We start from the raw sequence: 23,957 nt of genomic DNA, 5'->3' as shown, positions 1-23,957 counted from the left end.
CTCTTTCCAGTCAGATCCTCAACCACTCCCAGAATATAAGAAACAAGGAAAATGGATTTTAGAAGTTTGACTACTCTTATGACAAGAACTTGCAATAAAAATTCCCTTTTATCAACACTTAAATACCTTTCAGCTTTCATCACAGAGCACCTCTACACTATGACAGCACCTCTGTAGAAAGGCATATACAACTTCTAATCTTTGCTTTAATTCCAGCTCTGAAAGACTTGCACCACAAGTAAGAATCTGTAAGTAAGAACCTTTGAAACATTCACCACTCAAGTTTCTTGGCCAGCTTCAAACTGGAGAGACAACACAGCAGCTTAAGCTTTGATCTCTTAGAACTAGGTTGAGAAGAAAAGATCATCACAGTGAAACCTGGATGTCTTAATGAAGAGCACCAAATGGGATCCACAAGACTGATGATCAACATGCCCTTGATGTAAATACTAGTGCAAGTGTTTAAAATGTATGCATCTTTACACCGTTCCCCTTTTGAGCACTGCTGTCTGGTGCAGCAAGCTACAGCCTGCCTCAGGTGAGTCCCTTTTAAAGGGACTGCCTTCATTTTCTTGGTGTTGTCAGAGGAGCAACATAACCCGGAAAGCCTGTAGAGCTGTGAGGACAACCAGGTCCTGTGTGCGCTGCCTGCTATGATGAAGCAGCAGTGGGCAGGCTGCAGCACTCACGTAGGTACTGGACATTCTTCTTGCATCCCAGTAGGTGCATCTGCCCCTCCATGCCTTTACTGGCAATTTCACAGCACAGACCAAGCCCACCACCAAGAACCCCAGGGGGAAGTAGGAAAGAATCAGAACTCGGCCATCTGCCTTCAAAGTATTGAAATGCTGCAAGGAAATTGAGGAGGAGGCCTGGCAACACAAAACCCACAGCCCAATCCTCTACAGAAATCAGTCTCTGGTCTGGGGGACCATTGCTTCCCCCAGACTGCTTGTTGCCTATCCTCAATAGCAGATTAGAAGCCCACACTGTGCTATGTAGACATAGGTACTGCCCTACCATCTGCTGCCTATAAAACTGGAGACCAGACTCTCATGGGCAGACGTATCTGAGCAGTCAACTCACTGTTTTCAGTGGACACTGCAAATGCTTTTGAAATGGTGCCTTTTGCATTCACAATCTGCACCCCAGCAGACCAGAGAAGTGAAGCACAGGGCTAAGGCACAGGTCAGGACTTCAGTCACTGTTCCTCTTGCCCACTGCTTCTCCAGGGGACAGAAGGCTGAGTTAATGCACCCATCTGCACAAAGGACCAGCAACTCATTAATTTTGCAAGACAAATTGAAGAGGACAGAATCCCCACTCCCCTCATTAACTAACCCATCTGCAAAGAGTTTAACTTCCACTTGTTTAAAGGCAGCTTATATCAAACACCTCAGTGTCATTTTGTGCCCCCCTTCTCCCTCTCTCCAGGTGGCAGCCTGGCACGGAGACCAGGAGAGAAGGGAAGGATAAACTCATTCTTTTGTGAGCTCTTCTTCCACAAGGACTCAAATTCCCCATTCTCATCTTCAAGCCCAACTACAGCCTTCACAGGACTTTATCCGACAGCTTGAACATTAATCACCTTTCAAAGCCAACAGCAATCATACTTCGTATTTCTCCCTTCACTTCTTAAATCTGCTCTGATAGGAAACACACTGATGACTTTTCACTGCAGAAATTCAAGTGGATTTTTCTTGAGCAGGGCCACATGCCTGTACAGCCTTAATCGTTCCAGCTCACATATGTTACTGTAACTTGCACTGCACTGAATCCAATTATGCCTCCTCAATCCATTAAATATTTGAGGCTGCTTGTACAGGTTATACAGAGCAAAAGCACCAGCTGAGGAGACAAACCATGCCCTGGTGCAGCACAGCTTTGCAGCCTGGCTTCTGTGGGTAGGTGTGTAGTGTGGTGTTAGGGAAATTAAGTGTTAGAGCGACTTTTACAGGGTCCGGTGAATAGTTCAGTCTGGACTCAAACAGAGAAGATCTATACGGGAGACAAGAGCTGACATACAGTTATTTGTAAGCGCCTGGTGGTTATTAGTTATCCATTAAATGCTTTTTAAATTATATTGCTCTGGCAGCATGCACAGCTAAGAATGAGCTCACGGAGCAGCAGGTCTCCCATGCATTACACATCAGGCTGGAGCAGCAGATGAATAACCTTGAGCTAAGTAGTCAGAAGCGTCCACAAATGTAAACTGCATGCACAGATTAAGCAACCGAGTATCCAACTACTGACTCACACACAGCTGCAAAGCGAAATGCAAGCTCTCCCAGCAGCTGACTATGTTTGCCCTGTCAGCTACAGGGCTGGGACACCAGCTACAGCCGATCAAGTTCCACCAAGGTACCTGTTGGCCTCAGAGCCCTTCGTGGTTTATGCAACCCCACCATATTCTTAGTATTCTCCATATAGTAAAGCCACATATAACAGAAATCAAGCCCTGCCATTATCATATTTGCTGACAAGGATCTGGCAGGGACTGCACAGGGTCATCCTGTCCTTTCAGACCTGGCACACAGCATCATAGTTATGCCCCAGCACTTCAAGGGCTAAGTTACAGATCGCAGGGCCCTCGGCTACACCAAGAACTCCTACGCTGCCACTACAGAAGTGGAATAGAAATAGCAAGCTACAGCTGCAAAAATAGCATATAGCAGCTCAGCACTTGCACCTTAAAGATGAGCTTTTAGGTTTTCCATGACTGCAACACATGAAATCCTGCAGATAAGCTTCTTCTGAATACCTGGTACTCCTGCAGAGCACACACATGTAAATTATCTTACTCTGAAAGACAAGCAGGCTAGATCTGATCACTAGTCAGGCTTGCTTTTCTCCACACATTCAGGAATGTGTAACTTCATAGCACCAAATTCCTGTTGGAAGAGCAATTACCAGCTAAGTAATTTGGACCCTTTGGAGTCAAGTCTGCCAACTTACACGACTTGGCAATCTGGCTTGTTATCATCCCACATGATTGGAATTTATTTTCGGATCCAATGCCACATGCTGTGGGGTTTTTTTTTCTTCCCCTTTTCTTCCCTTCCTCCCCCAAGTGGCAATTTACAGCCCAGGATTGAGAGATCCTAATTCCATTCCTACCTCAAACATACATTTTCTGCACAACCCGAGGTCAAGCTCCGTACATTTGCAGAGCAGTATTAGTTCTATCAACAGCATCCTGGAAGTGATCCGCCTTTCTGAACCACTTAATGAGGACTGGAGTAGAAATCAAGAGCCACAGTGACTTACTGCTCAAAACCAACTGCCCAACACAGCACACAACACCTGAGCTACACCTGCAATGAAATTCAGAGCCATTCTACCTGAACTCTTGGGCCAGGGTAAGGCAGCTCCAAGCCTGGGCTACACCACCAGGTACCTTCTGCTATGACCTGTTCTCATAGGCGAAGGAAATGGACTTTTCAGTCCTGCTCTGGCCAGGGGATGCCAGCTTGCAGCGCTGCTAAATGTCAGCTTCCACACTGAAGCTTCGCCGCCTCACCAGACAATAAACGCCCTTTTCTTCTCGAGGGGAGGAAGAGCCCAACCACCTCCTTGACACCAGGGCCGGGGTCCTCGGGGAAGGACACGTTCAGCTCAGCGCTACATCCCTCACCCAGCACACAGGGGCTACCCGAGGGCCTCCCGCAACTGCCCGGGGAGCCCGACCCGCTCCGAAGCGAAGCACCCCCCGACCCGCCGCGCAGGGCCCGGCTCTGCCCGCGGGGGACACAGCGAAGGCGGCTCGAGTGGGAGCACGGGGCATCCCCCCGCCCCAAGCCCCAGCCCCGCAGCGGCCACGCAGCTCCCCCGCGGGGACCGAGCCACGCGTGGGAAGCGGAAGCGCCACCTGCGATCGCGGCGGGGCGGCGGCACCGGCAAGCAGCGGCGGCGGCGGCAGCAGCAGGCAGGGCAGGCAAGGCAAGGCAGGGCGCGGCACCCCCGCCGCGGAGCCATGCAGGGCCCGGCCCCCCGCCCGCCCGCCCGCCGCGCCCCGGGCAGTCACTCACATTGCTTGAGGAGCTCCAGACACAAAGCCATGGGAGACACAAAGAAGGGGCGGAGGGGACCGGAGAAACAGGGAAGGGAAAAAGGGGCGCTCGGTCGAGTCCCGCGGAGGGGAGGACGGGCCGCACCCGGTGAAGGGAAGAACGGGCCGGGGACCGTGGGCCGCGTCCGGCTGCTCCTTGCGGGCAACGGCGAGAGGAGGGAGGAGACGCGCGGAGGCTGCCGCCGCACTCACCGCGCCCGCCCGCCTGCTCCGGCTGCGCCCCGCGGGCGGGGCCGCGCCTTAAACCGGGCCCCGCCCCGCCCCGCGCATCACCGCCCCGCCCCGCGCACGCGCGGCACCGCCCCGGGGGCGCGCCCACCGACGGGCGCGGTTACGCGGCCCTCCTGCTGGGTACCGGGTACCGGGCACGGCCCAGGCGGTACCGGCACCGGCGCAGCGCTGCGCGGGGTCCCGGTAACGGGTGTGCTCGGGATTATGGTTCCGAGCTACGGCCGCGGGAGCTGCCGCCGGGGTTGCTCCCGCCGGAGCGCGGGGCTGGCTGGCTGGCAGGGAAAGGCTCCAGCGCGGAGACAATGGATGGAAAAGCAAACGGGGGGGAAGCGGGTGTTTCCCTGGGCGGGTTGCTTCCCGCTGGCAGCTCCGTCCTGCTGGGCACCGGGAGAAGGACCGGCCTCACTGCACCGGGTGCGGTGGCTGTGCACAGTGGAATGAGGGAGGATGGAGGTGCGGAGGGGAGCACGGTGGGTGCAGCCTGCAGGGTGTGGGGAGACCCTGCTGGGCAGAGCCACGCCGGGTTTGGCACCTTGGGCACAGCCGTGCTGGGTGCTGGAGCAGCATCCAGCTCCATCCATCTGCACACACAGACCTGCAGAGCTGAGCATGAGGCCAGAGCCACGCCGTGCCATGGTCTGACATGGGACAGGGCAGCGGATGCCCACACGCCTAGCATGGTGTGGCCACCACGAGAGTACAGGGCCTGTGCCATTGCAGGCAGTGGTGTTGCCATGCAGCTCCCATCAGGAAGCTCCAACTTCTTGCTCCTACCATCAGTGCTCGGATGCTCTGATTTATCTATGACTTGGCGGGTTCATTGCGCTACGTGTGGAGAAGGGCTGGTCTGCAGCAGGGAGAGATCAAAGCACCTTGGGGAAACACCACACTGAGCTCACACACACACCACAGGCAGGGCTGAGCCTTCAGCGATGGAATCGCTGTGGATGTGCTGCTGCTGCTGCTCTCAGTGCAGCAAAGTGGGGCCAAAGGAGGATATCAGCAGAGAATCAGCTCTGAGACGTGGGACCTGCACCCAGGGCCTCTCCCCATCGCTGCCCACCAAGGGGAATGAGAAAACTTGTTTTCAGTTCTGCTACTTCCAGGCTAGGAGTGGTGAGCAGCTCTGGGCTGAGAGCCCCTCATCCACACGGGCTGTGAGTGGCTCTGTGGAGCTCTGAGCTGATCTCTTCCTGAATCCTCAGGAGTACCCACATTGTGGCTCAATGGATGGAAAAAGTAATGGAAAAGCATGAATGAAAGGAAGAACAACCCAGGACAAAGAGAAATACACACAAAGACATCCCCATTTGCCTGTGCTGCCTGAAATCCTGCAAACGCCCTGGCCTGCGTACATGCATGGTCTCACTACACCTCACCCAGTCCTGCTGTCCTGGCACGTGTGTGTGTCTGAGCTCAGACTGGTGTTGGTCGCTGCTGGGTGATGGCACAAGCCCTGTAGCCCCAGAGAGAGATGCAGGGAGGTGCTGAGCAACACCAACAGCAGGGACACAGGCAACATCTGTGATGATTGCCCAGTGCAGGGCAGCTCTGTGCTCACCTGGTTCTGGGTGCTGGGATGCTCCCAGGCCCCTCAGCCTTGGGTGTCTGCTGTGCCCAGCACATTGCTCTCCAACCAGTGTGGCCTCTTGGGCAGATTACTGCACTGTGCATGGGTTCCCTGCTGCTGCTCCCCCAGAGGCTCTGAGCAAGCTGAGGCACCCCTTGGTGCTTCAGTTTCTCCTCCTCTCCCATGAGCACAGCACTGCTAAATCCCTTTCCTGCCATCAGGGCTGATAAAGACAAGCATCAAGGACTCAGATTTCTGACCATATTACCAAAGGAAAACGCTGGCAGCTGCCTGCCTTTCAACTCCTTTGTAGGAGCAGGCTTGGCCAGGACCTTGGAGCCAGGCTCACTTCCCAGTATTAAGTCTATGGCCAACCGCTTCAATCTCCTCTGCGTCTGCTTGTGTCAGCACAGCATCACGGGAGGGCTGCAGCTCCCCTGTTCCCGGGGATCCAACAAGTGACATTTCCATGGGGTTCAAACCCATTGCAGCCATTCCTGGGTGCCAGAGAGACACGTGCATGCAGCAGAAGAGAGCTTATTGCACTGGGTGCTGCCTGTAGTAGAGCTGAAACCTGGCAGCAGAGAGCACCAAGAGCAGCTTTGATGAGACAGAAGGACAGAGATAGTTTGGCAGTGGAACTGAAGAGCAGGGTTGTGGCCACGGTACAGGCTTCCTGGGGAAAAGGGAGCACTGTCTGGGCACAGGGCTTTGGTAGTGGAATGTCCATCATAAGGAAAAGATGAGAGGTGAAAAATGAACACCTAAGCATGGAGAGAAACAGTTGTTTTACATCTCTTTGTGTCCTACAGACATATGCATAGATTACGGAACATGTTTATGTGCCTGTTTTCCTCCTTACAATCACTGATGGAGCATGTGACACAAATCTTTCCCTGGCATGTGCGTGCACACATACACACACACACACACTAATCCCTTTCATGTTGGTTTGTCAAAGAAAGCTATTTCTGGAACGTGAAATCTAGGTCAAAAAGAAGGAGAAAATCTGAAGGCAATGATAAGTCTCTCTCCTGAAAGGGCGTATGGGGTCAGCTCTGGCTGATTCGATTAGCAATGGGGTTGGGGTGGTTTCTTACTCCTTGGATGTGGCTGCTCGTGCACAGGTTGAACAGCATGTTCCGGCCTGGTTTGGTTTCTCCTTTGCCTTCACACCACTACTTTTTCCCCATAAAGAAGAGAAGGCCATGACAGCCGAGAGAGGAAAGGAGCAGAACTTGCCTTCCTACCCAGGCACCGGGTAATCACTGCACACAGAGGAGGGTGAGGAGGAGGGTGCCTGTACCCATCCCTCACAAGCCAGCGCTACGTGACTTTCCCAGAAGCCATGGAAACCTATCCCACAGTGAACCAGCCCCTGGGGATTTGGTCAGCACGATGCTGCTTTGTGCTGGGAGGTGCACAGAGATGTGCAGGCGCTTGGTCTTTCCTCCACTGAACACAACCATGCTTCCCTTGCAAGAGCATCAGTGCCAGGGGACTGGGCTGGGATCTGCCTCCTCCAGGGGCAGGGTTCCCAGCACAGCGATGGTTCTGGGAGTCATCTCTCTAATTTAAGGATGAAAATAAATAAATAAAGCAAAAAAGCCAGAAAGCAGGTTGTAGGCTGAAGGGTGTCTGTTCTGTTGTGACTTTGGGGAATATCTCTCCTATGTAGTTCTCTCTGCCCAGCCTGGGCTTGGCAAAGCTTTGGCATATGAATGGGCACAAGGAGTCTGAAGCCCTGGCAGTTGTGCTGTGGTTCTCATGCTGCCATAATGGGGTCAGCAGAAAGGGACAACCAGAGGGTCGCTGCCCTCCAGAGCTCACACTCTCAGCAGCATCTTAACCATTGGTAAGATGGGTCAACAGAGACAGCCCAGTCCTGGTGGAGGAGGCAGAGCTGGGTTCCCTGGCCTCCCTGGAGGAGATTTGGGCACCGGATAGGGAACTGGGCTCCTGGGCTTTCGGGGAACAGACTGCTGAATCCCAGAGCAGGATGCTCTGAGCAAGGGTGGAATTACCAGATGGCATTGGAAAGACTGGGAAGAGCTCGAGTAGGAACTGGCTTGGTGTGAGCTTTCCCTGCTGTCACTGGTGCGATGTGGGGAGGCTGGGCTGGGCTCTCTACGCCGGGGATTCTCCCCTCCTTTTGCTGTGCTTTGCTCACCTCTGCTTTCCTGTTTCCCCTGGACATCAAATATTCAGCTCTGTATTACAAGCAGCCTATTAAACAAGCAATTCCCAGTGCTGCTGCTAATAAGAAGGAGCTGGGGCTGGGGAGCCCTTTGTAATGCTCAGGAGACAGCGTGGCTGTCGGCCGAACGCTGGCAATTAGATGAATAGGTTTCACTGGGGCTTTTGAGTCTCTGGCTTCGCAAGGCACAGAGCTTTGTTTAAAGCTGATCAAGGGCAGCTCATCATCTGTCTCGCTGGCTGTCAAATGGGAGCTAATTGCCTTGTAATGCACGAGTGACACAGGCGTTTGTGGGAGGACCTGGCTTGTCAGAGGTGTGACAGCTTGTCAGGGCTCTCCCACCCAGCCCTTCTCCCCACACAGACCCTGAGAGGAGCAGCCCTCCGTGAAATGGAGCTCGCTGCACTTCAGCTGCTGCTGAACCCCTTTGATTTATGATTCAACCCCCATGCTGTCCTCAAAGAAGGAGCAGCAGGTGCCAGCACAGCTGCTGCTGGTGCCTCTTTAGGATGGGTCCCTGCAGAGAAGAAACCCAAACCTGTTGTTTCACCCTGGAGCCCTGCATGGAGCAGGGAGACCATTAGACCTGCAGACGATGGTGCACCACCTCTATCAGCCCAGACTGATGCTGTCAAGCTGAGAATTACCAGTGTGCTGCTTGGGATGCCCCTCTTGCACAACACCAACCAATTAAAGCCTCAGTGATGCACATTTGCAAAGGTCCAAAGCTCTCCTGGACCTCTGCAGGCCACACCAGCTGTGCCAGCTAGATCCCAGCAACCCATATGCCATTTCAATGCCTGCATCCAGAGATCCAGCATCATCCAGAGACCCAGCCATCCAAAATGCCATGCCTGGCTGCTGGCCTCCCATAAGCCCACCAAAGTCTTGAACAATCATGGCTGGAGATAGAGGTATCTCAGCCTAGTGCCTCATGTGCTCAACACGCGGTGGGCAGCAGCATCCCCTGTCCCCTCACACCCCTTCCCCTCCGGCGCCGCTGGCACTCACTGCTGTTGGTGGGCAGGGTCCTGCTGCCGCTGAGGCTGCCCGTCGGTGGGGGGGAGATGGAGCGGACGGAGCCCGTGTCCTCTTCCTGGGAGCAGCCCGCCTGGATGGCTCGGAGGTAGCTGTGGCTCCGGGAGCGGAAATAACTGGGCAGAGGCAGGTCCAGCACCTCCGCGGCGGCCGACTCGGCCTCGCTGTAGGTGGAGTCGCAGACTGCCTCGTACTGCTCCCCCAGCTCCGGCTCCGGTGCCTGCATGGGAAGAGGAGCAGAGCCAGTCACCCCCTGCCTCAGGCAGCCCTTTCCCTTCCCTTCCCCTCCCTGCTGCTGCTCCTGCCTGGTCCCACTTACAGCAGATGGGGAGATGCACCAGTGCTGGTGGGGTGCAGGATGCCCGGGCTGAGAGAAAGGGAAGAGGGGACCCTCCTTGGAGGCAAGAAGGTCCCTGCTCATGGAGTAGGAGAGACTTACCACCACAGTGCCCATGAAACAGCCCCCAGTCTCCAATGGAGAGGCTGAGAGCACGTGAGAGACCTAAAATCCAGCCTCTGACAGGGCCCCCTACCCCACCAGCATGTCTGGGAGACCCCAGCCTCAGCCGCAGGGCTCTGCTGGGGCAGGCATGTTCCTCAGTGTGGGGAGATGGCCTCGGCCCTACAATGGGGTGCAGTGCAGAGGGAGAAGGTGGGGAGGTGTGGGCTGGGAGTACAGCCTCCACGCTTGGCCAGGGACAGGCTGCATGGACTGGTTCTGAGTGGCACCATCTGGAGCACATCCTGGCCCCATCCATGGTGGGGACCAGGAGAAGGCTCGGTGGCTGTGGCAAAGTGTGAGTTGAGCAGGGGCTTCACTCCCTGCTTCTTCTGCTGACTCCACTGCCCTCCCACCTGTGCCCCCAGCCCTGCCCTGCTCTCCAGTAGCAGTGGCTGGTCAAACTTGGGCTCTACAGAGGCTCACCCAGGTTAAACCAGAGGCAGACCATTCTGAAATACAGGCGAGAGATGCTGAGATTGGCCCTGTTGTCCACTTCCGTCTCTCCTGGCCCTTTCTTTGCCTTCAAGGACAGTTCTTCTGCCCAGCATTGGCATCTGAGCTGCACAAGGTTTGGCTCAAAAAGTTCATCTACTTTCCCCCTAAGCCTGTTGGTCCCTAACCCCACAGTGGGGCCAGGGGAACCAAGCTCTCCAGCTGCCCTGCAGGGCCCGGTTGGGAGCACTGCCTCTTTCTCCTCCTCCTTCCTCTTTTTACTCCTCCTCCTTCTCTTCTTTCTACCGCTGGCCCCGGGTATGGGCTGGCCCCACAGCCTGCCTTGCACCCTGCCATGGGTGCCAGGGCTGACCCAAGAAAGCTCCATGAAGAAGGAAGAGGGAAACACCAGTGGGACGGTACCTGCTCTCCATGGGTAAATATCTGAGGGATAAGTGAGGGGGGTCCAAAGATCTGGAAGAAAGAGTTGGAGAAGGTTAAAGGCCAAGAACAGGGGACCCCTCACACAGACAGCCATTGCACAGGGACCAAGGACGAGAGGAGCTGTCAGAGCCACAGCTTCTGACACTTGAGTACAAACTTCAGAGCTCATAAGATGCCAAGCAAGGTGCCGCACAGGCTCCTCAGACAGCGGCACAAACACGGCATGGCAAAGCTCCACGGGACGTCTCCCAGACGGAGAGAAGCTGCTGATGCATCCAGCTTGTTGTATGCACCATAGATCGATGTATATACACAGGGCACACTTGGGACACACAATGCTGGGACACCCCTTGGCACACATGGGTTGCCTGTGGCTGCTGGACAAGGGCTGTTGTGGCTCCCAGTTGGCACCTTTGTGAAGTCCCTGGCGTTGGCCAGCACATCACAGTGTGGTCAGGAGCATTGATGGGCTTCCACAGCCCACAGAGCCAGGGTGGATGGGCAGCCTGTGTGCTTCATGTCAGGGAAACTGTCCTTCACCCCAATGGGGTCAGGCTGGCCACTTTGCTGCTATGGCCTCTGTCCCTGCACCAGGAAGAAGCCACATGGAAGCAGTACTGCCTTCCCTCTATAACAAAGACACGGCACACACTCTGCATAAGGACAGATGCTGAACAGACACTGCCTATGGGAAGGAATGCTTTCTCCTCCTCTCCATCCCTGGTCTGCAGATCACATCCACTCTATGAGCTCTGCCCTGTGCAAGCTGCCCAAGATGACCCATCTTGGGAATAATCCAGGTCCAAAATGTACCCAAAGGAAGAGGCTTGGCTCTGGGAGCTGGGTTCAGTCCTTCTACACAGGGCACAGCTTAGAGTGTGGATAAACAGTGTTGGGGGTCACCAGCTGACTCTCTCTGGCCACTGGTCCCCTCGATGTGTGATAAGTGGATGCTGATGTGCACACCCCGTGAACCCTGGACTTCCAGAGGTTTGCAAGGGACAGACCCAAGCAGAGTGGAGTTGTCTTTCAAATCTGGGATTCTTCTATGTGGGAGGACACTGGCGTCTTGCTGGACACACAAGGAAGGTGTTGGAGGTCACACCAAAGTGAGGGCAAGAGAGGAACTGCCTCTGGCACTGGATGAAGGGCAGGTCAGACCTCCAGGATGAGACCAGCACACATTGGTGGCTGTACCAGCTCCATCCTGGATCAACAGATACACAGTTCCTCGGAGGCCTCTAAATCCCAACCCTACCACATTGTGGGCTGCTCAGATCCTCCATCTCCAAGACCCTTCTGATGTCTTCATGGAGGTGCTGCCCTCAGCTGCTAAATGGCAGTTTTAGAGAGAGACAGAGCACAGACTGAGCCCACCGGTTGTCTTCACAAAGACACCCAGCCTCAGGCATGGATTTACACGCAAAGGACAAGAATGCGACGGTCCTGACCCCTTCTCTGTGCAGTGAGACACCCAGCACATTGCTGTTGATGTACAAGGGACGAGACTGACCACAAGGAACACGTACATCCACGAGCAATGCCCTGTGCCCCAAAACTCTGCACCAAGGGCTCCAACCGCTCGGTGACAGCAGGAGAAACCAGCCATGGGGTGGGAGAGGCTGGGCTGGGACAGAGGAGAGCTCAGAGCCCCACACCACTGGAGGGGAATGCTGGCACACACAGCTCACCCTCCTGCATGCTCCGCTTTGTGATGCCCATCCCGCTGCTTTAACCCCAGCCTCATGCTGCTGCCCTGGATCACTGTGCAGTGGGGCAGCACAGATGGGGCACGTGTGTGCACGTGTTCCCATGCAGACACGTGTGAACAGACATGGGATGTGACAGAGGCCCAGGGTGACAGCGAAAGGGCTGGGTGAAGCTTGTGGAGCCATTGCTGCCCTGGGGACCTCCACTTGTGTACCAAAACCACAGGCCATCCAGGGCTGAGACAAGTACATGGGACCAGTGCAGAGGCCTCATCCTGGCATGGGTTATTTCCTGGCCTGTGAGGCAGCTGGTTTATAGCTGCTCTAGAGTAATCCCAAGGAGGGGGAGTAGTGTGGGATGGGGTTAAACCCAGTTTGCACTGACTGCATCCTGCAGGTCGGGGTCAGGGCATGAGCCCACCCAGTGGCAAAGGGTTTGCCACTCACCATCAGTGCCTCACCAGCATCCTTAACTTTGCTTTTCCCATGGGAAACAAGCATATCTGAGGGAGATGTCCCCAGCTAGCTGCAGGACAGTCTCCTGAACTACAGGCACCTTGTTCCTGGGTCCAGTCTGCTGCAGGAGGGATGAGGTCCTCAGAGCTATGCAGGGTTATTGTCCCTGGTGACTGACTGCAGGGTCCCAGGCTGGATGCATGGGCTCTGTACCCAGCCTGTGGGCACAGGGAGCTTGCAGCAGGAGCAAGCAGTCTTGCAGGTGGCTTCTGGGTGGTGACATGGTGAGACCCTGCTCTCAGAGCAGCCCTAAACTTCACCCATCGCAGTGAAGCATCGCTCTGGGCTACCATACCTGTGGCCATGGCAGAGTAACTTCAGCTGCACCAGCAGTGCTGAGAGGAGGCAAAGCGAGGGGAAGGGGGGGTCTAATATTAATTGTAATTAAGGAGCAGGCCTTGATACTTTGGTAAAGCTGCCAGGGAATTGCATGTGCAATTCCCAGAGTGCAGCCGGTGCCTTATTTTGAAGGGGGAGAAAGGATGTTCCTCTCTGCCCTCAGCTGGCCTCCTTTCTCACTGGGGCGTACTGGTGCAGCAGGGCTCAGCACTCCAGCATCTCACCTGGTTGATGCAACTGGACTCGTTGATGCTGTCAGAGATCTGGTTGTATTCTTCCTCCCAGGTTGGGAACTTCGGAGGTAGGAGGATCTCAACAGAGTCCAGGCGATCCAGGCTCCTGCCAGCAGAGAAAGAGGGTGAGAGGGTGTCCCCAACACCAGAGGCTGTGCTGGAGCTGCTGCTCTGCCAGGAGAGCAGCCACATCACCCCTGCCTGTGGCACCTTCTGTGAGGCATGGGCACATGAGGCAGCATGGAGGTGATGCTGGGCACCCAGTGCACTGCTCTTGGAGTAGAAGGAAGCACTTCTCCTGGCAGGACTGCGGCACCTCCTGAGTCTCCATCCTGGTGGTGTGATGCTCCCACTGGGCTTCACCCTGACTGACCCTCACAGCCTGCCCATGGGGAAACCGAGTCACAAAGCAGGCAACAGACTTTGGAAGGGCAGAGACCTTCTCACAGGGGCTGATTGTGTCTCACTCCTCTGTGCCTTGTCCTGGCTAAGGCTGTGGCTGTCCTCCCTGCAGTCCCTCCTGTCCCAGACCACAGGTCCGCTGCTGGTGCAGCCCCAGCACCGAGAGTCTCATCGAGGGCTGGCATGGGTCTGTGCCAGGGCATGGTGCCCCCGCTGCCATCCCAGGGGTGTCCCAGGCTGGTGGGTCACCCCAGCGAGGCCCTGCAGCAGCCAAAGTGGCCACAGCATCCTAAAAAGCAGCTTGAGGTGTGGGGGGGCGAGGCGGTGGTCGGCAGATGGCAGCCGTGATCATGCTCTGGTGCTGGCTCCGCGGGCGCTGGGCCTGTCCTGTGCCCGGCACAAGACCTCACCAGCCTGGCCGGAGGATGATGGGCTGACCGGGATGCGACATTCCTCATTGGAGCGCAGTACCGAGGGCTATGGGGCCCCCTCCTTCCCTGCAGTGAACCTCCAGCAATGGCCATGTCCAGCCCAGCCCTGCCCGGACCCCTCCTCTCCCATGTAGCTGCGCCCACAGCTCGTCCGGCTCTGCCTCTCCTGCTCTAACACCATACTCCAGCTTCCTAAATGCTGCCCATGGCTTTTGGCTGGACTCCAGCAGCCCCACTGAGGTCACAGCATGATTGACATGACCTGAATGGACAATAAGCCCAAGATAGGAAGAATCTGTCTCTCAACTTAAGTATTTTGCATCAGAACTCCTGGACCCAACTCCTCCTGAAGTGGATGTGAAGGCAGGGAACAGGGATGGATTCAGAACAGGCATTTCCAGGGCTCCCTTCAGTTAATTTTGCCACCATCTCTCAGCAGAAAGCAGCATCTGGTCTGCAATCTGAGGCCACCCTGAGGGGTCCCCACACTGCCTGCTGCATGCTGCACCCTCACTTCTTCTGTGTCTGCCTGCTGAACATCACCAGTTCATCCATGGTGGCTTCTGCCTCCTCCTGCTGCCCTGTGCTGCTCACCCTCCTGAGCCACAGCACCCGAAACACTGACAGCCTGTTGCAGCCCCTCAGTGCCTTGTCCCGGGATGCAGAGCTGCTGGTGAGGACACTGCACAGGATCACCTCTGGTCAGGTTGTCCACACAGACCCCATCCTGCAAGGACCAGCCTCCTACCCAGCAAGCTTTTGCTGTGTTCCCCTTGCTCTGCTGCCTGGCTGGCCCAAGCCACTGTTGGTCTTCCTCCCTCAATACCTGGTTCCAGACCTCTCAGCTCATCTTTCCTGGCCTCAGGATATATCACCTGGTATCAGCTTCAGGGCTGGCCCCTGGGGACCTGAGCAGAGCTCCTGGAGGAGCTCCAGCATTACCTTTGTGTGGTGCTCTGCTCACTCAGGGACTGTTGGGTGGCCTTGAGGTAACTCTGCCTCCGAGCTGCAGTTTTCGGGGATGGTTTAGGGCTGGTTTCTGAGTCTTCACTATCATCATCCCCCATGGCTTTGATGTAGCTCCCGCTCCGCATGCGCCGGCACGGGATCTCGCTGTCTTTGTCCCGAGACAGCGTGTTGTTCCACTCCCCCTGAGGCACCTGCAAGAGCAAAGGGAGCATGAGCAGATGTGAGGGATGGCGCCTCTGGGACCTGCGGGATCATGGGGATTTGGGGGGATTGGTGTCGAGGACAACTGTTGGACCCTCAGCTGGAGTAGTGGGAATGGGCAGTGCGATTCCTTTCCGACCCTCCCTTACCAGTTCATGCCAGGCAGCCCTGTTTGATTGCCTCTGCTTCAGCACATCTACCCACAGCCATTCACCCCACCACCACCACTGCAGGCCACCTTCACACTGGACCATGCTTACACAAGCTGCACAATGCCAGACATAATGGGAGGGAAGAGTCTCACCAGCTTTGCGGTGGGCACTGGGACAGGAGTGGCACACGATCATTCAGTGCAAAGCCCACACTCATTTAATGTAAAGCACACATACTGTTCAGGCCAGGGCAGTCAAGAGCTGTTGTAGACCTGTGGATCAGAGCCCAGACCTTCACAAGGTCCAACACCCTCTATGGTTTCTGAGTTCAGTGTGACTCTGAGTGGATGAAATTCATTTCTGAAGCCGAGCCAGGTCCTCACAAGTCTCTTTATAGCAGAGATGGGGCAATCTGAGCTGCCAGGAGCAAGCCTTGGTTTGGTGGCTAAGTTGGTTTGTAGTCGGCCTTTGACCTGCCCTTAAGATGGGGAGATGTGGTCAAGGAGAAGCAAGCAAAGATACGAGGAATGCAGCAATGTGCAATCCATGCAGCCACCGGGAAGCAGGCTGGCTCGGGAGTGCCATGGGGAGCAGCAAAGGGGCTTGTGCTGAGCACAGCTTGTGCTGCTGAGAACATCCACGTTGACTGCTGGATGGAGCTGTTGGATTTGCCCAGCTCCCCAAGGGCCCATAGGATTAATCAGCTGGTGTTTATGTAGCGCTTTGGGGATGCACAGAGCCGTGTTGCGGCTCACTGTGATGTGCCAGAGCTGTTAAGCGCTGCGTGGTTCCTGTTCTCCTCCTTGTTCAACAGCAGGCATGTTCTGTGGGAGTCAGAGCCAGCTTGAGGGTGCCGTCTGCTGCTGCTGGGGTGCAACATCTCCAGATGAGCTTCAGATCTGCAGGTAGTGGCTTCTGGTTCTCCTGAGAGGGCCTGGAGTGTGCCAAATGCAGGCTCAATCCATGTGCACCAGCTTAGCTCACTCTGAGGGCTTCTGCCCACAGTAGCCAGGGATTCAGCCCATGTCCTGCCAGCCTGCTTGCTCTGTGTGTCTGCGAGAAGGTGAGCCATGATCCCAGCAGTACGTGGAACAGAACCCAAACAGCCTGTGGGACTGCTTTAGTGATGAGGCTCCCATCATGATCTGCACCTGTGAGCCAGGACCCATACTGTTGGGTGACACAGAACAGAGACCTTGTGTTACCTGTGTGTGAGATGCAGGTGGGGGCCGATGTGGAGCGAGTCTCACACATGAGACACAAACCTGGCCCCGCTCGCTGCTGCAGCAGGTTTTCCCAGCTCTTTCCACTCTGCCCCCTGCAAGCTTCCTGCTTGGCAACGGCTTCTGGGCTGGCTGCTGGCAAGGATGCCTGATTAGGGGCTACTGGGTGTTACCCAGCAGGTTCCTACACAGTAAGGGCAGAAAGCCCTTCCTCTCCTGGAGTTATTGCTCCCTCTGCCCCAGCCCAGCTGCCTGCACTGGGTGATCCTGAGGCCAGCGAAGAGGGATCCTGCTGGCTCCAGATGATCCTGCCATGGGAGAGACCCCACCACTCACTGGGGTGTCTGGCTCTAATCTTTCCTAAAGGAGGCAGGAGCTCTGAGAAGCACTTTTATACCCATTGCGTTGGTGTTAGGTCTGACTTGAGACTGCATTTTGCTGCCTGCCTTCTCCTCAGGATGAGTCGCAGCCTCCTGCCCACAAGGGTCTTGGGCAAGAGGCTGGGGTAAGGGGCTGGGGCAAGGCTGGGTCTGCAGCCCCTGGCTAAGCTGAGAGCTTGCCAGCAGCCAGGCATGCCAAGCAGGGGCCAGGGGACTGCACAGCCCTCCCCTATAGAGGTGAAGGCCTCTGGGATTCAGGCACGTCTGTCCCTTGGAGCTGGGCTCCATTGTCACCACCTTGTTGCAATACTGCACGTTGCAAAGAATCAGTGTCTTCTGGCTCTTCTGCTCTCTGAGCGTGGAGGGGAAAGGAAGGAAGGGGCCACACTGAGGTTTCCCCCTACCTTAATTCTGCCTGGGGCATTCCCCAGTCACCAGGAGCATTAACAGAAGGGAGAGAAGAGGGAAGGGGAGAACTCCAGTCCTGGGTGCCAGGCAGGAGCTGCATGCTCCCATTGCTTTGGTGAGGTCTGGGGGAAGAGGGACTTGCGGAGCAGCCCAGGTTCCATTCACACGTGTGCCAGCTCTGCCATGCAGCCCAGCCCCAGCACACACAGCCATGCACCACACAGGAACACACGTGCCGAGGCGCCGCGGGGCCGGGTGCAGCGTGCAGGGATGCACGTGCCATGCAGCCAGGCTCCAACGCCCAATGCGGGTACACCGCTGCTCCCTCCAGGGCCAGATCCCTCGTGGTGTCCCCAGGGCTATGTGTGGTCTCAGGTATGTCCTCAAGAGAAAAAGGTGGAGCCCAGGCTGCCTGTGGGTCCCATCTGTCCTTTAGGCAAGGTAACCTTTGGGAAGGACCTTGGCTGGGTTTCCTGCCCCATGGGAGCTCTGTGGGGCTGGCGTGAGGGCAGCAGCATCTGGATTCTGACTTTATTTTTGGGGTTACTGAGGGTTAAGGGATCTTTGTTGTGGTCCGACTGGGGAGGTTAATCTGGATGATGCATCAGGCTAATGGTGCCCTGAGTACGACTGTCCTCTGGGAGCACCGACGCTGCTTGTCCCTTCAATGTGGTCTTGGTATCCGTGAATGTGAATCTGACTCTGTGCCTGAGACAGAGATGCTGCTCAGCCCTGCCTGCTCCTGTTCACCCCCTGCCTGGGACATCTCTTATTATAAGGAGCTGCTTGGCCATTGGGATCCTGACCTCCTGGGGAGGGGAGAAGAGGGGACAGACGGGGAGCAGAGCCTTCCTCTCTGGGGACTGCTTTAAGGACAGAGCTGTGTTGCCTGATGGGACAGAGCTGGACCTGGAGCTGGGTGGTCACCCACTCTCAGCTCCAATGTCTGAGTCTGGAGATGGGCCTGGAAGCATCACGTGGACCCCCAATAGTCCCTGATGAGCCCTAAGATTACGCAGAGCCTGCAGATGGGGCAGGGAAGGTGAATAGCTTTGGGGGCTTACTCCAGCCATGTGGCTGGAGTGTCCTGCTTGTCCCCATCCCACTCCTCCTGCCCTCCCTCATGCCAGAGGGGCACTTCTCCGCCTCTGTGACCCACCAGCAATTTCTGCCTTGCAGCAGCCCCATCCACAGCAGGGCAGGGACTCCATGTCCCCCAAACACCGGGCTCTGTGTGCAGGCAGATGCCCGCGGTCCCTCACTGTGGCACAAGCAGGGAGTGGGCTCATCCTGCTCCAGGGAGCAGTGGGTGGTGGGGGACACATGGCCTTGCAAAAAGACATTTCTCACACAGTGGCCTCTAGAGGTGACTCCTCCATCACCAGCTTAGTCCCCTTCCCATGCCAAGGAGGGGTCCAGATACACCACCCCATCCTGTCCTGAGGGGCCCAAGCCCTGTGCCCTGCCCTCTGGGGCTTACAGCGGGCACCTGGGGGCAATCTCAGCCTGAGCATCTGTGAGCTGTTGGCTTATGGGGGCACCAAACCTCATGTTTCTGGACTGGATGCCTGGGGTCTTGGCTTTGCAGGCGAGATGCTGGTGGCTGCAGGGGCTGCCCCAGTCACTCGAGATGCTGGTCACACCTCAGCATCTCCCAGCGTCCCTCCATCCATGTCGACAGTGAATGCTGGGTTCTCCCTACCCATGCTGGTCCCGCTCCGAGTCCGGTGGCGCAGGCTGCCGACCCTGTCCGATGGTCCCATGAGGGTCAGGGCAGGGAGGGAGCTGGGCAAAAGCTTCCCCTCAAAACAAGATCCCTACCTGGCCGCTGCCCGCGTCGGTCGGCCCAGGGCTGAGGGGCTGGTCCCAGCTCCGCGGGGGCTCGCTCGGCTGCGGCGGGGTGGCCCCCGTGTCCTCCCAGCCCAGCGGTGGGGCTGCCCAGCTGCTGGCCGGGCTCACGCCACCCAGCTGCGCCCACAGCCCTCCGTCAGGCTGTCGAGAAACGGAGGCTCATTACATGGCTGGGCAATAACCTCATTACATGGCCGGGCAATAACCAGCAAGGCTGTCTCCTACCCCCGGCCATGGCCAAACACCAGAGGTGAGGGGCTGCCGCGGTTGCATTTGGGTTGCCTGCGCTGGGCTCTGCCACTGCACCCGGAGGGGTAACAGTGCCAGCAGATGCTCTGGCTGCAGCTCTTTAACCTCGTAAAAGGAGGGGGGCAAAGAAAAAGAAACCAGGCCAAGAACGTTTTTTCTGATGACGTTCCTGATGGAGTTAAGTCCCTCTGCAATTTGATTTGCAGCCTTGGCCAGCAAGCTGTTGGAAGCAGGGTGTGCTGCAATAATTCATTGCTCTTTAAAGCTTCTAAGCCCGCTGGCCACAGCCAGGGGAGCCCATGACACCTTTGCATTAAAAAGGATGCTGGAGATTTACGTACATAGACTAGCCCCCCCTCCAATTCCCATCCAGGCCTGGCTTATTTATCTTCATTCCTCTCTCTTAGGGCACAACTGGGTTTATGCTCTTCAGGCAGTGCTGTGACCTGGTGCTCTTGGTGTGTGTCAAACCAGCATTAGCCATGCAGGCTTGTGCCATGCAAGCAGGGCGGCGGGCACTGCCCTCCTGGCCCCACAGCCCTGCCCCACGTGCCAAAGGCAGCCATGCCCTGCAGAGCTGCAGGTCCTACCAGCGCTCCGGGGAAGCTCTGTAGAGCAGGGCTTACTGGGCACGCCGGCACATCCTTGTGATGCGTGGATATAAGGGGGTAAGCATTAGTTATTACTGGTCATCTTCAGACCTGGGGATGATGGTGGTGCTTGGAATATGAGCCACAGCCCCTTGGTGTACCCAGATGGATGGGCACTGAGTGGTAATGGCTACATGTGGGCAGCTCCATGCCTGGCTGCCCAAGAGTTCACCCCACCATAGCATCTGCAGGCTCTGGTGGGCAGTGGGGATGTGCTGGGGCCCCACGGCAAACAGGGATCAGGGTGCCAAGGTTGCAGTGTGGCACATCACCACCTCCCCACGCTGCCATGGTCCAGCACAGGGGCTGGGGGTCCTGGGGCAGCACTGGAAGAGCTGGACCCCACCAGCACCAGTGTTCCCACAGGGCTATCCGTGGGGCCACGGTGAATTTAACCCCCCCAGCCCTCTCCTGGCAATGTGACTTGAGGTGGCAGCTGAACCACTGGGAGCTGTTTGGAAATAGGGCACAATAGGGCCCCTATTGAGAGGGTGCTCCCTGTTTTCCTGTATTCTCCCTGCAAGGAGAAGCCATAACCCCCTGCTGCACCCACCTGCAGGTAGTGATAAGCCAAGTCTTGATGGCAGGACTTGGATTTCAGCAAGGCTTTGTCGATCGTGGCGGAGGCCTTCTGGCACATTTCCCGGGCATGGCTGAGTGTCAGCGTGGACCAGGAGCCCCTCTTAATGTAGTTGGAGTCATTGTTGATGGGGATATTGGTGCATGGGGTGACCTTGAGGTCGTTATTGCTCTTGGAGGATTTCAGCATGTGCTCGCTGATGGTGTTGTAAGCGTGCATGAAGTACTTGGGCTGGCTGTGGTCCGGCTGCCGGCCCAGTGTCATGAGGCCCATTGGGTTGCGGTAGCTGCAGGTATCACTGTCTAAGTTGTCGTCTGAGCTCCACCAGCCTGATATGTTGGATCTGGTCCTGCGCTTGGGCTCGGAGGTCTTCGCCCGGTCTTTGCTCTTGCTCCTCCGGTTTTGCTTGGCATCATCCGTCCCCTTCTTGCCGTTCACGTTGCCTTTGGTGGGGCCCTCCAGAGACTGGGACTTGGCGAAGAGCTTCTGGACAGAGTGGACGAGGTGCCGGATGCGCCCAGGGCTCTCGCTCCGGTGCTTTGCATCGCTCCTCTGGAACTGGAGGGTGCTGAAGCCGTCTCTGTGGATGGGCAGCTGCTTCTCAAACTGGTCAAGGAGGTTTGCAGGCAGGCGGTTGATTTTAGTGGCTTGGGCATGGCTTGGAAAAGGGTTGTCGTCTGGGACCTCGAAGTGGGAGTTGTAATGGATGCGCGGGAATGTGCTGCTGTTGGAGATCTGGTTGTTGAGTGGAAGGAGACAGTCGCCGTGGAGGGTATTTTGGGCTGGGAATCGGGGGTCCATGGTGAAGGAGTCGGTAGGGCTGAGGAGATAAGGGTTCCTGTCCTGGGGGGCATAAAGAGAGTCTTGAGGGGAGTCCAGGTTATCGGAGAGGTGGCGGCTTCTGTTATCTCCTAAGCCCTTCATGGTCCCAGTGTTCCCTAGACCATCGCTCAGGGTTGGTGTGGCGGAGCCCTTGCAGGAGCTGGCCCTGCTCTCCTGCAGACTCCCCTGCACCTGAAGGAAGAGGACAGACACTCAGAGCCTGCTAAGAACCTCTTTTGCAGCCTCTCTTCACCACGGCTTCCTTGCCAGGGCTGGTCCAGCTCTGAAAACAACTGCCACCAAGGTTAAGGGATGGAGGAGAGAAGCAGGATGGGAGGAAGATGACATGGCAGAAAGGGAGGAGAAGGGACATGAGACATGGTGCTGGAGGGAACAGGGTACAGGAGAGGAGGAGGGGAAGGATTCATTCTTTCTAGCTGCAGTTTAAGTGCTTGTGTGTCTCAGTGCTCAACCACAGGCTGCTTAAACAACACTGCTGCTATTTTTCTGGTCTCTGCACATGTTTATTTAACAGAATCCCTTCCCCGGGCAGTGTAACACAGGCTAGCAGGGGCACTGCCAGCAAATCACGGCTCCTGTCCCATTTGTTCAGGGGGCTGGAGAAAAACCTGCTGTCAAACTCTGCACACGGGCCTCGCCTGAGCCAGGGGAAGGCTGGAGTCAAGCATCCCGTCTTCCTGCGTTCTGCTTTGTGGTTCCTGGATCTCGGAAGGGGGCTGCCAGCCCTGCTATCTGTGTTGCGTGCAGCTGCGCTAATCCTATATGATGATGTCAAACGTCTCCTCTCCAACAAACAGCAGGGTTTATGGCATGTTTTATCCCAGAGGAAATGGTTTCAGTAGCTACAATGAGAGCAGAGTTGTTCCTGAACACGCAGAGCCTGACCTGAGAAGCCGTTTGCTGCTCAGTTGATCTTTCCTGCCTCGCTGCATCGCTCCTGGGCAGCCGGGACGCAGAGGATCCCCTTAGGGCAAGGGAGCTCCTCACTGAAGGCTTCTCCAGTGCACTTACCTTGTCCTGCTGGGTTCAGAGGGATCCTCGTCTGCACTGAGTTATACACAGGAAAAAGACAAACTCTTTGGGGCTGCTTAAGGGAAATCAGTGAACATATAGATGAGTTGTCAATCAGTGAGTTGATCTTCCATACTGAAAACCTAAATAAACTGACTCTTACTCCCTTTTAGTTTTTAGTTTAGTTTCTTAATTCCTTTTTTAGCTTGAGTGTTGTTTAAAGGCAACTCGTAAACACTGAAGCATCCTACAGGTGTAAAAATCTGGAGGATGAAATCCTAGGCTGCTTGTTCAAAATTCAGGGACCCAAAACATGTACATGAAGCTGAACGGTTGCTCCCTGGCAAGATAAGGGACTGCTCTGGTGGCTGAGATGACAGAAGTGTTTGCATTTTCCAACCCCAGGATGATCCAATATTCCCCAAATGCACCTGGAAGGGAAAATAGTGCCTGAACCTCAGATCCTCCAGGGAGTTTGTGAGAAAGAAAACCCTTAATTTGCTTCTTCCTAGAGAACAAGTAGGATAATGGTGTGTCCCTGTGAGGAGCAGAGCTGGGGCTCCTGGGTTCTCCCTGTTCAGTCACAGATTTGTGTCTGGTTTTCCCCTAGGAGCTCGTCCTCCTGCACGCAGCCTGGTCAGCAAAATCAGCCAGGACCAAACTGGTGCAGGGAGCACCAGTGGAGGACGATAGGACTTGACAGGCTTGCTTTCCTTCCTCACACAGGGAAAAGCACATTAAGAATGAAAAGCAGCTGAGGCTTTAAATAATTTGGAGGCACAAAGGAAAAAGAGAAGTACCATGTATTCCATAGCTTAAAAAGTCTCCATCCAACTCTGTTACTCCCAGCGGACTGGCAAAGCAAAGCTGGTCTTTCTAAAGCAGTGGTTTGCAGACAGCGAGCGCAGAGACTCCTGCTCCTCATCCTTCAAACCCTGCTCCTGGGGTCCCACCTTTCCTGAAACAACCCTGGAGAAGCTGTATGGCCCCATGGAGTGGGTCCTCTTAGGATTCTATGTGTTTTAGGGATGAGGACGTGGCTGTTATCCTGGCCAGAGCTCAGGGATAACAGCAAACCTGCTTTTCTTGCCGAAACGCCCAATGCAACACTAGCCTTGACCGGTGTCCAGCTGCTCATGGTACTTGTGGGTGCTATCCTTTTCCCTTTGTGCTCTTCAGCAGCTTGGTGCATTAGCCTCTCTGGAGTCCCTTGCCCATGGGACAGCACCCATGTGAGCTGGTGGAGCAGCAGTGGGTGCTGGCTGGAGAAGTGCCACAGAAGAGAGACTCATGGATGTGCCAGGCAGCTCCGCTCCTGCTCTGTGCA

At 55.9% G+C, this 23,957-nt stretch overlaps 1 protein-coding gene across 8 annotated transcripts in view; it reads right to left on the bottom strand.

The window, feature by feature from the left end:
- The window catches only part of DLGAP4 (DLG associated protein 4), a 134,823-nt gene that overhangs the window by 33,397 nt on the left and 77,469 nt on the right, over positions 1 to 23,957 (bottom strand). Inside the window, exons 4-8 of one of the 8 annotated variants that reach the window (XM_030502805.1) lie at positions 20,750 to 21,790; positions 19,268 to 19,438; positions 15,056 to 15,273; positions 13,272 to 13,386; positions 9,079 to 9,325 (exon numbers count right to left, since the gene is read on the bottom strand). In XM_030502805.1, coding sequence (XP_030358665.1) covers positions 9,079 to 9,325; positions 13,272 to 13,386; positions 15,056 to 15,273; positions 19,268 to 19,438; positions 20,750 to 21,700 — 1,702 coding nt within the window. In that variant the 5' untranslated portion in view covers positions 21,701 to 21,790. Of the gene's footprint in view, positions 1 to 4,028; positions 4,347 to 9,078; positions 9,326 to 13,271; positions 13,387 to 15,055; positions 15,274 to 19,267; positions 19,439 to 20,749; positions 21,791 to 23,957 lie in introns of those variants that run through there. The other 7 variants (XM_030502807.1, XM_030502812.1, XM_030502813.1 and 4 more) reach the window with 7 other exon arrangements.

Source organism: Strigops habroptila, chromosome 13 (assembly GCF_004027225.2).
Source record: "Strigops habroptila isolate Jane chromosome 13, bStrHab1.2.pri, whole genome shotgun sequence".
Lineage (NCBI taxonomy): Eukaryota > Metazoa > Chordata > Aves > Psittaciformes > Psittacidae > Strigops > Strigops habroptila.
This window is presented reverse-complemented; position numbering and strand designations above follow the sequence as displayed.